Raw genomic sequence first — 15,145 nt, forward strand, 5'->3', positions numbered from 1 at the left:
ACCAGGATGCTGTCAGGTTGTGTGTGAAGGTCAAATGCTGTTTCACGGAACACAGCACAGTACAGGACCTTCGGCCCATGATGTTGTGCTGAGCTTTTAAACTACTCCAAATCAATCTAACCCTTTCCTCCCAAATAGTCCTCTATTTTTTCAGGGAAGTTTCCACTTTGTCTACTGTTCAACAGGCTCTAGAACTCATTTTAATACAAGTAATATTGATTCTCTACTTCAAAGTGATGAATTTCGAGCAGCTTCAAAAGAACTTAATTTGTCATGGCTTTAATGTGAAGGGTGTGAGGGGCCTAGGTAGTGGTTGTATGCAACCAGGGTTGAGAAGATCAGGAGATGAAGGATACCACTAAAGCAGAGAGCTGCTGATCAATCTTCATACTTTATATAAAGTATAAAGTATCTGATCTCCTGATCCATGCCAGTGGATGCTTTTGGAGGTTAGCCATGGATGGAAAAGCCACAGGTAAGTGTACAAAACAGAATTCCACTCCTTCAGACTACCACCAGACAAAAAATCCAGGAGTTCAAACTCCACCGTGGAAGAGAAAATGGATCCAATTGGGTCACAATTTCTTGAGGATTAATATGACCTTTATTTGGGAATAAGGTGTCTGCTGTGTGTATAATTAACCATGGAGTTTTTCGATGAAGTTTTGGTTATTGAGGCTGGGAATTTGCAGTAAATATAAACCTTGTCTGTGGGGCACACTCGAAGTAATTCTCAGTCACAGGTTGTGCCATAACCCATAGTGTTGGTCCCAGCTGCAGTAAACACCTCAGTTCTTACTGATGTTCCGAATGCTCCACCTCATTCCCCTGGGGAATGCTGCTTCTGTCACTGACTGTGAAGTATGAGCAAGTTAATTTCCATGGTAACAGCATCCAGGGAGTTGGAGAACGCTAAAGAAACCACCTAATATTGCATCAGGCTGCTGAACTCACACGTTGCCACCATTTGAACATATTCCTACTCCACCGTCCCCCTACACAACTTTCTAGAACACAGAACATCACAGCTCAGAACGGACTTCTTGGCCTGCGATGTTGTGCTGCCCCTTTAACCCTCCCCTCCTACATAGCCCTCCAGACGGGATGCAAACTCCATCCCTGCTCGTTGGTTGCTGCCACAAGAGAGATGCAGTGAGTGATGAGATAACCGGGTGAAATGCTGGCCTTTACTGCCAGAGCAATGAGTATGAAAAGAACGATGGCTCACTGCAGGAGCTTGGTGAGATCACACCCGGAATCCTGTTCACAGCATTGGTGCTCCAGGAGCAGAGTGGTGGTCCATCACACCGGCCCCTGGGATGGCAGTTCTGCATACAGAGGAGAGCCTCTTATTCTTCCAAATGTGACAATCTCAATCTTCTCTTCTGTGTCTAGAGGTACAAAACCATTAAGGGGCTTCAACATGCTGGAATCAGGGTAGGTGCTTCTTCTTGCTAAAGAGTCTAGCATAAGGTCAGTCACAAATAAGTCATCCAGGATTGAAATGAGGACAGATTTCTTCACTCCAGGTGGTGAATCCTCAAGATTCTCTGTCTCAGGGTGCTGTGGAAGCTCACTCACTAAGTTCGTACAGATCAAACACAAATGGATTCCTGGAAGAACAAACAAGCATGGTGCTGAGGAGAGGACATTGTGTTGAATGTGGATGCAGACTCGAGGAGCCAAGTGGCTCGTTTCTGCTCCGAATGATGTCCCTCCTTTGAAGGAGGAGAGTGAAACTTGAATCTCCAAACAGATCCGGATACTCAGAACTGGGCATTCATGAGGCACTGCAGGCCATCAGCAGCAGCAGGATTGTACTGAACCACCATCTGCAACTTCAAGGTACATTGTGTCCCCGTCTCTACCATCCCCATCAAACCAGGGAACAAACCTGTTTCAATGATGAGCACATGAGGACTTGCCAGGGGCACCTCCAGGCATACCTTAGAAGACATAGGAGCAGAATTAGGCCATTTGGCCCATCAAGTCTGCTCCATCATTCAATCACGGTTGATTTATTTTCCCTCTTAACCCCATTCTCCTGCTTTTAATGGCCTTATTAATTAAGAACCCATCAACTTCTGCTTTAAATATACCCAATGACTTAGCCTCCACTGTTACCTATGGCAGTGAATTCCACAGATGCACCACCCTCCAGCTAAAATCCAGCTCATTCCTGTTCTAAAGGATTGTCCTTGTATCGAGGCTGTGCCCACTAGTCCTAGACTCTCCCGTTACTGGAAGGAGGGATCAACCTGAAGTTACAAGACAGGACAACTTGCATGCCAGACAAAATTATCCCACAGCCAAAGGATCACGTCCAAGCTTAGCAATTCTGACACATGCAGTTTGAATACAGCAAAGCTAATTGCTTGAGAACATTCTGGCAATAGCACTGAAGACGTCTAGTACAGTTACATCAGTGACATCTACCCGACAACGTAGGAAAATAAATCCAGTACGCAAGAATCAGGACAAATCCAACCTGACATTGACCACTCAGCTGGCCTACCCTCAACTATCAGCAAAGGGATCATCACAGAAGGGGTAATTGAGGTTACCAGAATTAGGTCTATCATCACCAACATGTGTTGTGAAATTTGTTAACTTAGCAGCAGCAGTACAATGTAATACATGATAATATAGAAAGAGAAAAATAAGTTAATTAATTACAATAAATATATATATATATATATTGAATAGATCAAAAGTAGTGCAAAAACAGAAACAATTATATATAAAAGAGTGAGGTAGTGTTCATGGGTTCAATGTCCATTTAGGAATTGTATGGCAGAGGGGAAGAAACTGTTCTGGAATTGCTGAGTGTGTGCCTTCAGGCTTCTGTACCTCCTGCCTGATGGTAGCAATGAGAAGAAGGCATGTCCTGGGTGGTGGGGGTCCTTAATGATGGGCATCGTCTTTCTGAGGCTCCACTCCATGAAGATGTCTTGGGATACTATGGAACCTAGTATACAAGATGGCGCTGACTAACTTTACAACTTTCAGTAGCTTCTTTTGGTCCTGTGCAGTAGCCACGGTCCCCCTCCCACACCCACCCCACCCTATACCAGACAGCGATGCAGCCTGTCACAGGAACATCTATAGAAGTTTGTTTCAGGTAACAACCAAATCTTTTCAAACTCCCAAAGAAATATATCCGCTGCCTTGCCTTCTATATACCTGCATCAATATGTTGGGACCAGGTTAGATCCTCAGAGGTCTTGACACCCAGGAACTCTCCCCACTTCTGATCTCCCTTTCAAGATTGGTTCATGCTCCCTCATCTTACTCTTCTTGAAGTCCACGATCAACTCTTTTGTCTTACTGACATTGTGTGCAAGGTTGTTGCTGCGACACCACTCCACTAGCTAGTATATCTCACTCTTGTACACCCTCTCATCTCCATCTGAACTTCTGCCAACAATGGTTGTATTATCAGCAAATTTATAGATGGCATTTGAGCTATACCTAGCCTCCCAATCATGGGTGTAGAGAGAGTAGAGCAGTGGGCTAAGCACACACCAGGGAAGTGCACCAGTGTTGATCAGCGAGGAGGAGATATTATCATCAATCTGCACAGATTGTAGTCTTCTGGTTAGGAAATCCAATTGCAGAGGGAGATACAGGTGCCCAGGTTCTGTAACTTATCCATCAGGACTGTGGGAATGATGGAGTTAAACGCTGAGCTATAGTCAATGAACAGCAACCTGACATAGGTGCTTGCATTGTCCAGGCGATCCATGGCTGTGTGAAAAAACACTGAGAATGCATCTGCCGTAGACCTATTGTGGTGATAGGCAAATTGCAGTGGGTCCAGGTCTTTGCTGAGTCAGGGGATCATTCTAGCCATGATCAACCTCTCGAAGCATTTCATCACTGCAGAGGTGAGTGCTACTATTGGTGATAGAATGAGTAATCGACAGCATCGGTGATGGAAGGGGTAATTGACAGCGCCGGTGACAGAAGGGGTAATCGACAGTGCCGGTGATGGAAGGGGTAATTGACAGCACCGGTGATGGAAGGGGTAGTTGACAGCACCGGTGATGGAAGGGGTAATCGACAGCACCATCGGTGATGGAAGGGGTAATTGGCAGCGCCATCGGTGATGGAAGGGGTAATTGGCAGCGCCATCGGTGATGGAAGGCGTAATTGACAGCGTCATCGGTGATGGAAGAGGTAATTGACAGCACCGGTGATGGGAGGGGTAATCGACAGCACCGGTGATGGGAAGGGTAATCGACAGCACCATTGGTGATGGGAGAGGTAATCGACAGCGCCATCGGTGATGGGAAGGGTAATCGACAGCGCCATCGGTGACGGAAGGGGTAATCGACAGCGCCGATGATGGAAGGGGTAATCGACAGCGCCAATGATGGAAGGGGTAATTGACAGCGCCGATGATGGAAGGGGCAACTGACTGCGCTGGTGATGGAAGGGGTAATTGACAGGGCCGGTGATGCAAGGGGTAATTGACAGGGCCGGTGATGGAAGGGGTTATCACTATGTTTATCAGTGATGGAAGGGTTAATCAATACTGTTATCTGTGATGGAATGGGTAATCGATAGTGTTATCAATGGCGGAATGAGTATTCGATAGCATTGTCTGTGATGGAAGGGGTCATTGATAGTGTTGCTGGTGGTGGAAGGAATAATCCACATTATTAACGGTGATGGAAGGGGTAATCGATACCATTATCAATGTTGTTCCTCTCTGCACCCAGCAGCACATCAGACTGCAACCTCGTCTCTTTTAGCATTTGTTTAACGAGGTCAAGTTGCTAGCTTGATGCTTAACCCAGCACGGATGGAAAGCGTGCAAGGAGCCGGTCAGATTCGAACCCAGGACCACCTGTCTCGAAGTCCAGTGTGGATGCTGATGCCACTACAGCACTCGTTGGCTATGTTACCAGTGATGGAAGAGTTAATCGACAGCGTTATATGTGACATAAGGGGTAATCAATAGCTTTACTGGTGATGGAAGGGGTAATCAATAACTTTATTGGTGATGGAAGAGGTAATCAATAGTACCTCTAAGCAGTGTTTGCTCAACAATCTGCTCACAGAAGCTTGGTTTGGGCTCTGCCAAAATCACTCAGCTTCTGACCTCGCTACAGCCCAGATCCAAACCTAGACAAAGAGCTGAAACTCAAGAAGTGAAGTTAGCTGGAAGGAGGGGAAACTGTCTGCTGGTTGAAATCATACCTGGCATAAAGGAAGGTGGTTGAAGACTGATCACCTCAGCTGCTGGACCCTCTGTAGGGTTTCCTCAAGGTAGTGTCTTACACTCAACTATCTTCAGCTGCTTCATCAATGACCTTTCAATCATAAGGTCAGAGGTCGGGCTAAATTGCTGAAGATTGCACCATACGTGAGCACTCAAATAATGAATCAGCATACACTCAAGTGTAGCAAGACCTGGACAATATCCAGCCCAAGGTTGATAGGTGGCAAGTATCATTCATGCCCACACAGGAAATGTCATCAAGAGAAAATTCATCCATCACAGTTTTCACCGCTATTACCATCCTTGGGTTACCACCAACCAGAAACTGAAAGTAGCCATATACACAGCATGCCTACTCAGGTCCAAGGCTGAGAGTCCTGTGGTGAGTAACTTCCCAAAGCCTGTCCACCATCTATTAAACTCAAATCAGAAGTGTGATGGAAAAGTCTTCACTTGCCTGGATGACAGTAACTTCATTAACGCTCAAGAAACTCGATAACATACAGGACGTAACAACCAACATGATGGTCGCTCACAATCGAACCACCACTGAAACACATAGCAGTACTCTGCACCACTTACAAGATGAAGTGCAGCAACTTGCCAAGACTCCTAAGAAAGCAGCTTCTATACCCAAAGCCTTGCCAGAAAGAAGAATGGGAGCAGCAAAAATATGGGAACGCCATACTAAGGAATTTTCCCTCCACACATTATGGAGACTTGGAAATATCTCACATTCCTTCACCATCACTGGGTCAGAATCCTGGAACACTCTCCTGAACAGCACTGTGAGTGAACCCAAGCTTCAAGGACTGCAGTGGTGCCAGAAGGGAGCTTACCATCACCTCATCACCTTCTCAGGAGCAACTAAGATGGGCAATTAAATGCTAATTCAGCCCTCCTTTGAATGAACGTATAAATTAGCAGATAGATTAAAATCAGTATGGTGGCTCTGTGTCACCGTGACTAATAACCAGTTTTCTCAGTAATTAATTCCATTCCAGATTATTAACAGAATTTAAACTCTACACCTGCCTTGGTGGCATCTGCACTCAGGTCTGTGAATGGGTTGGAATATAACTGCTTATCAGTGGAGTGTCCGGCCCAGGACTAACAACCCCAGCAGGGCTCTCTGTCCCAGAGCTGACATTCCCAGTAGGACTCTCCAGTCCAGGGCCAACGTTCTCAGTGGGACAGTTTGGCAAAAGATCAACATTCCCAGCAGAACACTGGCCAAGGCAAAATTTCCATCAGGGCACTCTGGCCCAATGGCATGTAACAGCTTACCTGGGGGAAGCGACAGTGGCAGTGCCTCCGGCACAGAGTCCGGCCCTGTAGCTCAGAAGATGTAGGGAAAGGAAGAGGAGGGCAGTTGTAATAGGGGACTCGATAGTAAGGGGGTCAGATAGGCGATTTTGTGGACGCAGTCCAGAGACCCGGATGGTAGTTTGCCTCCCTGGTGCCAGGGTCCGGGATGTTTCTGATCGTGTCCAAGATATCCTGAAGTGGGAGGGTGAGGAGCCAGAGGTCGTGGTACATATAGGTACCAACGACATAGTAGGAAAAGGGAAGAGGTCCTGAAAGGAGAATATAGGGAGCTAGGAAGGGAGTTGAGAAAAAGGACCGCAAAGGTAGTAATCTCGGGATTACTGCCTGTGCCACGCGACAGTGAGAGTAGGAATGCAATGAGGTGGAGGATAAATGCGTGGCTGAGGGATTGGAGCAGGGGGCAGGGATTCAAGTTTTTGGATCATTTTGGGACCTGTACAAAAAGGACGGGTTACACTTGAATCCCAGGGGACCAATATCCTGGCAGGGAGATTAGCGAGGGCTACTGAGGTGACTTTAAACTAGAATGGTTGGGGGGTGGGAATCAAATTAAAGAGGCTAGACGAGAGGAGGTTAGTTCACAACAGGGGGATGGGAACCAGTGCGGAGAGACAGAGGGGTGTAAAATGAGGGTAGAAGCAAAAAGTAGTAAGGTGAAAAGTAAAAGTAGCAGGCCGACAAATCCAGGGCAAGCATCAAAAAGGGCCACTTTTCAACATAATTGTATAAGGGCTAAGAAAGTTGTAAAAGCGCGCCTGAAGGCTTTGTGTGTCAATGCAAGGAGCATTGGTAACAAGGTGGATGAATTAAAAGTGCAGATTGTTATTAATGAATATGATATAGTTGGGATCACAGAGACATGGCTCCAGGGTGACCAAGGATGGGAGCTCAACATTCAGGGATATTCAATATTCAGGAGGGATAGACATGAAAGAAACGGAGGTGGGGTGGCGTTGCTGGTTAGAGAGGAGATTAACGCAATAGAAAGGAAGGACATAAGCCGGGAGGATGTGGAATCGATATGGGTAGAGCTGCATAACACTAAGGGGCAGAAAACGCTGGTGGGAGTTGTGTACAGGCCACCTAACAGTAGTAGTGAGGTTGGGGATGGTATTAAATAGGAAATTAGAAATGTGTGCAATAAAGGAACAGCAGTTATAATGGGTGACTTCAATCTACATGTAGATTGGGTGAACCAATTTGGTAAGGGTGCTGAGGAAGAGGATTTCTTGGAATGTATGCGGGATGGTTTTTTGAACCAACATGTCGAGGAACCAACTAGAGAGCAGGCTATTCTAGACTGGGTATTGAGCAATGAGGAAGGGTTAATTAGCAATCCTGTCGTGAGAGGCCCCTTGGGTAAGAGTGACCATAATATGGTGGAATTCTTCATTAAGATGGAGAGTGATATAATTAATTCAGAAACAAAGGTTCTGAACTTAAAGAAGGGTAACTTTGAAGGTATGAGACGTAGCTAAGATAGACTGGCAAATGACACTTAAAGGGTTGACGGTGGATATGCAATGGCAAGCATTTAAAGATTGCATGGATGAACTACAACAATTGTTCATCCCAGTTTGGCAAAAGAATAAATCAAGGAAGGTAGTGCACCTGTAGCTGACAAGGGAAATTAGGGATAGTATCAATTCCAAAGAAGAAGCATACAAATTAGCCAGAAAAAGTGGCTCACCTGAGGACTGGAAGAAATTCAGAGTTCAGCAGAGGAGGTCAAAGGGCTTAATTAGGAAGGGGAAAAAAGATTATGAGAGAAAACTGGCAGGGAACATAAAAACTGACTGTAAAAGCTTTTATAGATATGTGAAAAGAAAAAGATTGGTTAAGACAAGTGTAGGTCCCCTACAGACAGAAACAGGTGAATTGATTATGGGGAGCAAGGACATGGCAGACCAATTGAATAGTTACTTTGGTTCTGTCTTCACTAAGGAGGACATAAATAATCTTCCGGAAATAGTAGGGGACAGAGGGTCCAGTGAGATGGAGGAACTGAGGGACATACATGTTAGTAGGGAAGTGGTGTTAGGTAAATTGAAGGGATTAAAGGCAGATAAATCCCCAGGGCCAGATGGTCTGCAGCCCGGAGTGCTTAAGGAAGTAGCCCAAGAAATAGTGGATGCATTAGTGATAATTTTTCAAAACTCTTTAGATTCTGGACTAGTTCCTGAGGATTGGAGGGTGGCTAATGTAACCCCACTTTTTAAAAAAGGAGGGAGAGAGAAACCAGGGAATTATAGATCGGTTAGCCTAACATCGGTGGTGGAGAAACTGCTAGAGTCAGTTATCAAAGATGTGATAACAGCACATTTGGAAAGCGGTGAAATCATCGGACAAAGTCAGCATGGATTTGTGAAAGGAAAATCATGTCTGACGAATCTCATCGAATTTTTTGAGGATGTAACTAGTAGAGTGGATAGGGGAGAACCAGTGGATGTGGTATATTTGGATTTTCAAAAGACTTTTGACAAGGTCCCACACAGGAGATTAGTGTGCAAACTTAAAGCACACGGTATTGGGGGTAAGGTATTGATGTGGATAGAGAATTGGTTGGCAGACAGGAAGCAAAGAGTGGGAATAAACGGGATCTTTTCAGAATGGCAGGCAGTGACTAGTGGGGTACCGCAAGGCTCTAGTGGACCCTAGTTGTTTACAATATATATTAATGACTTGGATGAGGGAATTAAATGCAGCATCTCCAAGTTTGCAGATGACACGAAGCTGGGTGGCAGTGTCTGCTGTGAGGAGGATGCTAAGAGGATGCAGGGTGACTTGGATAGGTTAGGTGAGTGGGCAAATTCATGGGAGATGCAATTTAATGTGGATAAATGTGAAGTTATCCACTTTGGTGGCAAAAACAGGAAAACAGATTATTATCTGAATGGTGGCTGATTAGGAAAAGGGGAGGTGCAACGAGACCTGGGTGTCATTATACACCAGTCATTGAAAGTGGGCATGCAGGTACAGCAGGCGGTGAAAAATGCGAATGGTATGCTGGCATTTATAGCGAGAGGATTCGAGTACAGGAGCAGGGAGGTACTACTGCAGTTGTACAAGGCCTTGGTGAGACTACACCTGGAGTATTGTGTGCAGTTTTGGTCCCCTAATCTGAAGAAAGACATCCTTGCCATAGAGGGAGTACAAAGAAGGTTCACCAGATTGATTCCTGGGATGGCAGGACTTTCATATGATGAAAGACTGGATGAACTAGGATTATACTTGTCGGAATTTAGAAGATTGAGTGGGGATCTATTGAAATGTATAAAATCCTAAAGGGATTGGACAGGCTAGATGCAGAAAGATTGTTCCCGATGTTGGGGAAGTCCAGAACGAGGGGTCACAGTTTGAGGATAAAGGGGAAGCCTTTTAGGACCAAGATTAGGAAAAACTTCTTCACATAGAGAGTGGTGAATCTGTGGAATTCTCTGCCACAGGAAACAGTTGAGGCCAGTTCATTGGCTATATTTAAGAGGGAGTTAGATATGGCCCTTGTGGCTAAAGGGATCGGGGGTACGGAGGGAAGGCTGGTACAGGGTTCTGAGTTGGATGATCAGCCATGATCATACTGAATGGCGGTGCAGGCTCGAAGGGCCGAATTGCCTACTCCCGCACCTACTTTCTATGTTTCTATGTAACACTCAAACCACATGTGCGTGGAACTGACCATCTCCAACAGGAGAGAATACAAGCACCATTCTTGTCAGCACCATTAAAGTCCTGAGAAAACATGTGACCAGATACTCTACTGTCACTTGCGGATGGATAATATGTTCTGGCCTTGTCGTAAACAACTTATCATAAAAAAAAATCCCTCTCACCCTCTAACTCAATGCAGAGCTTGGCAGAAGGAACAGTGATTTAGAATGAGGAAGTCTGGAATTTGCATGATGTTGATGAAAGTCTGTCTGGGGATATGTTACAGAGTGTGTTAGTGATGGGGTGAAGGGGTAGGAAAATGGGGGTGTAGACTAAGAACACTGATTAACTAATGATCAATCACCTTGTGGGCGCCTTAGCTTATTGTTTTGGGCAGTCAAAAGAAGCTTTACCCAGCAACCGGTGACGTTCTAGTCATTGTTCTCTAAAGATAGGCAAAGGCTCAAATAAGGAACTATCTGATCTTGCAGAAGTAGCTCAAGGTGTAGCTAAATATGGGAAGTATAGTGTAGGGGCTGGAATGTTCTGGAGAGAAGGGGAAGGGTCCGAATGAGGAACTGATGGGCTAGCTTTGGCTTAAAATAATTATAACTAACTGACCAATGATTATTTTACTTCTAATTGTATCTTAGCATGTGATTGAAATGATTCTAATATTATCTAAACTTTTAACTGTAAGATTTCCTGCTACCTGATCAACGCTATAAATTGTGGAGAATTGTGTAATTCGGGGGCAGTGTCTAGACTGGCTCTTTTGGGAGATCAGCCTGTAACTTCCCCCATAGCATGATGTGAGTAAAGAATAAAGGTTTGAAAAAGAATTGTGTATGTTAGTGTTTTTGTGGTACTTTTGTCTTTGCATCGGTCGGTCCAGTACGACATTAGAGGCAGGAGCACTGACAGAGGTGACTGTCCATCTCTGCACTACTCTGTTTATAGCTCTCTCTATACAACCAAAAGGTCAGCCTGCCAAATCCATTCACCATCAATTAAAAAAGGCCCCTAGAATACTGGGAATTCACTCCAAGTCAAATCCTGAGCTGTCTGCGGCTGTTTCATTCAATTTAATCTCCAGCTAAATATCAACTTTAACTGGGTCTCACGATCCCTCAAGGGCTTCAGTCAAAACTGTTTTATTTCAGCAGGATTGAAGTTGGCTACCGCTGTGAACACTTGGAACAAAGAGCAGAGCAATGTGCCCCAGCCCCTCTCCCACCATCAATGACTGCACCATGAATTAAAGGGACCTCCAGCTGCTCCAATCTGCTTTCACAATTTCAGACATAAGACTTCAGGTGAACTTGAGCCTGTCAATAACTGTCTGTGCACCCAGTAGTTTGGGGGTACCCATTGCACACCACTGTGTGTAACACTGGTTCCAGAACTCAACCCTATACACAATGTCTGCAGGTGCACCATGGGACAGGGCAGAGGCTAATTTTGTATCCAACCCATTTTATCCTGACATGCTGTCCCTGACTTGGAAGTGTCTGAATGGACATTAGGCACTCACATCTAATTGATTAAACACATTCCTTCAACATAAAGTAACCTTCAGATTTTGTATAGCAAACTATTTCATTGCAGATTTTATTAATTAGCAAAGAATTTTACAAACTGGAGAAAAATATTTTAAAAGTCTGCTGAACATTCAAAGATAAAAAGCGAAATGTCATTCAAGGATATAAGGCAAATATTTTGAGTATTGACACTTGCCACAGTGAACAACCACCACCCCAATGGTCAGTCTCAGGCTGGGTCACCTCACTGTGTGGTCAGTGGTCGATCCCACAGTGGGACACCTCATTGCCTGAACACTGGTCAGTCCCAGGGTGGGACACCTCATTGTCTGGTTAGCAGTCAGTCCAGGGCAAGACAAACTCCAGTCCAGTCAGTCCCACTCTGGGGCACATATCAATCTGGTCAGTGGGACACCTCACCGTCTGGTGAGTGCTCAGTGCTAGGGTGTGCAAGGTGCAGTGTGTTGTTAAAGCTAGCTTGGTATGCGTGGGTGCCACATACAAATGTTGTTACTTACAACTAATGCAAGCTGGACATGATGTGTGGAGACAGCTGTACAGTCTGGGACAGGATCCAACAAAACCAGAGACCCTCCACCCAATGCCAGTCACCCACTTCCCAGCTAATAAAGATCCACCCGAGGGCAATCACTGTCCTGAACTTGCACAGGATCAATCTCGGATCCCTGGACAGACACTGAACTACAATCCCACAGCACCAATCTCCAAACCCTTGACTCTTAACCGAGCACAACCTTCCGTCACAGGAACCACCTGATTATCAATGGTGGTTGTGAAAATGTCCTCGGAAGCCAATCACCACTGCGGTCGGACAACAGGGGGACAGCCAGCTTCACTTCTGGGAATGCACAAGTCCATAGTGCAGGATAAGCAGTCCATCCTGGAAAAAAAAACAAAGAGAGCTGTCTTTATAAACACCCACAGCCCCCTCCCCACCTACAGCCTCTACTCCCTCCCCCACCTCTTTAGCCTCCGACCCCTTTCTCCCCATGTGTTGACCAACGGTGGTCATCTCGCACATCTGCAGTGCCATGCCATTTATCAATGAGGGGGCAGGACAGCCATCTTTCCCACTCCCTATCGCTCAGAGTCTGTCTCACATGACCCACTCATCAGGTAGAGGGAGATGGATGGAGCATGGGACAGAGCTGGCATAGTGGGAGGCACTGCTCTTATACCAGGCAAGGTGGATGAGGATGCAATATCGCCCAGGCTGTTCATGTGGCCCAACTGTCCACACCACAGAACCTGAATCCAGTCCAGCTAATGAGAACAGTTTAACTGAGTGATTAAAGTTGAGCTTAATTTGACACATGTACATCAAAGCATACACTAAAATGCATTATTTGCATCAATGACCAATATAGTCTGAAGATTTGTGCTGGAGGCAGCCTGCAAGTGTTGCCACACTTCTTCCGACAACACAGAATGCTCACAACTCACTAACCCAAAACAGTACTCCTTTCGAATGTGGGAAGAAACTGGAGACCTGGAGGAAACCCACAAAGCCATCACAAACTCCAAAGCAATATAAACTCCAATTGAACCCCAATCACTGGTGCTGCAAAGTGTTATACAATGCTACCGTGCTGCCCATAATGCTAAGAGCACAGAGGGTCAGGTGGAACAGAGGGCTGGAAGTTGGTGCAGACGGGAAGGAGATGCTGACCACTGCTGTGCTAAATGAGATAGGCCCGGAGCTGGGCACCCTTGATAAGCTGCGACAGAAACGTAAACCAGCACAATCTGTAACCTGGTGGCCCCACGCTGCTGACTCCACCATAATTATCCTGTTAGAAGATTGACTATCATGTAAGGTGATGACAAATTCAGAGCAGCAACAGCATTGACAAGAGGAAGACAATGTAATGGAACAGATCAGCCTGATGAACTCTGCACGAGACGGCAGGAGAGTTGCGGTCACCAGGAAAGTGCCAGTGTAGCTGATCAAGAGTAGGTGTAAAATACCCCAGCACTACAGGGTATTCCTCTGATGTGGAATAACTATAAATGGTATAAATATCCACTTGCAGAGTGAACACCCAAGGTAAACAAAGAACTTAGAAGACAAATTGAAGAGGAGTGATAAAAAATTAAGAACAAATATAAAATAAATCAAAGTTAATGTGAAATCAACAGAAATACAGAGATTAAGAGACTATTTAAATCAGAAGATTTTCTTTGAATGTTTTGGTAAAATGTTTGTTAAAGTGGGATGGGAGTGGGGAGCAAAAATTGGTATCTTAATAGGATCATTAAATAAGATGGAAGTAGTGACTGTGCAGATTACAATGGAATTCAAAGGAAATGGATACTTCAAGAGAGTGTGCCCAAAGTGGTTGAAATCTGGATGTAAAAGGGGAGAGAGATTTGTCAGTAAATTTAGCTGAGCAAAGGGAGATTCTAAGCCACTTAGTGATGCTGGTAGGAGGCATGGCTGGGTCTGTGCCCATGCCCAATGAAACAGTCTTCAGAACAAGGGCTGCCAAGAGCTGGGAACAGCCTGCATCAGCTATCCAAATGTTTCCCAACTGTTGTCAGATTATCCTACCAGGCTACTTCCCAAGAGCAAGGATGATGAAACAAAGCTTCCTATTCATACTGCTAATGTTGACTCATTAAACTTGTGTTACTCTGGTACAATTTAAACATTTCTAAACTTTAACTAATGTTTCCTGCAGGGAATGTATACACACACACACAGATTTCCTAATCACAATAGTTGTAAGGGAAGGTGTCATTAGCAGGTGAACAGAAGAGTGGAATAAGGAAAGGCCCCTGCAAAATGCTGAAAGGCGAAGACAGGGAAAGGTGTGTCTGGTTGAGGAATGATCTACAAGGCCATAAGACATAGGAGCAGACTTAGGCCATTTGGCCCAACAAGTCAGCTCCACCATTCCATCATGGTTGATTTATTATCCTCTCAACCTTATTTTCCTGCCTTCTACTCGTAACCTTTGATGCCCTGACCAATCAAGAACATCAACTTTCACTTTAAATACATACAATGACGGCCTCCAAGACACCTATGACAATGAATTCCACAAATGCACCACCCGCGGCTAAAAAATTTTCTCTTTGTTTCTGTTCTAAATGGATGTCTCTCTATTCTAAGGCTGTGCCCTCTGGTCTGAGATTCCCCCACTATAGGAAACATCCTCTCCACATCCACTCTGTCTAGGCCTTTCAATATTCAATACATTTCAATGAGATCCTCTCCCACGCACCCCTCCCTTACCATAATTCTCCTGAACTCTAAATGCTCGTCATATGTTGACCTTTTTAATCCTGGGATAATCCTTGTAAATCTTCTCTGGATCCTATCCAATGCCAACACATCCTTTCTTAGATAAGGGGCCCAAAACTGCTCTCAATACTC

General features: G+C 45.1%; 1 protein-coding gene across 4 annotated transcripts in view; it reads right to left on the bottom strand.

The window, feature by feature from the left end:
• Window positions 1-11,822: 11,822 nt before the first annotated feature.
• Window positions 11,823-15,145, bottom strand: part of pcgf6 (polycomb group ring finger 6) — a 55,325-nt gene continuing 52,002 nt past the window's right edge. For all 4 annotated transcript variants that reach the window (XM_072239094.1, XM_072239093.1, XM_072239096.1 and 1 more), the window contains one exon: window positions 11,823-12,646. In XM_072239094.1, coding sequence (XP_072095195.1) covers window positions 12,599-12,646 — 48 coding nt within the window. In that variant the 3' untranslated portion in view covers window positions 11,823-12,598. The remainder of the gene's footprint in view (window positions 12,647-15,145) is intronic.

This window comes from Mobula birostris, chromosome 21 (assembly GCF_030028105.1).
Source record: "Mobula birostris isolate sMobBir1 chromosome 21, sMobBir1.hap1, whole genome shotgun sequence".
In the NCBI taxonomy this organism is placed as follows: domain Eukaryota; kingdom Metazoa; phylum Chordata; class Chondrichthyes; order Myliobatiformes; family Myliobatidae; genus Mobula; species Mobula birostris.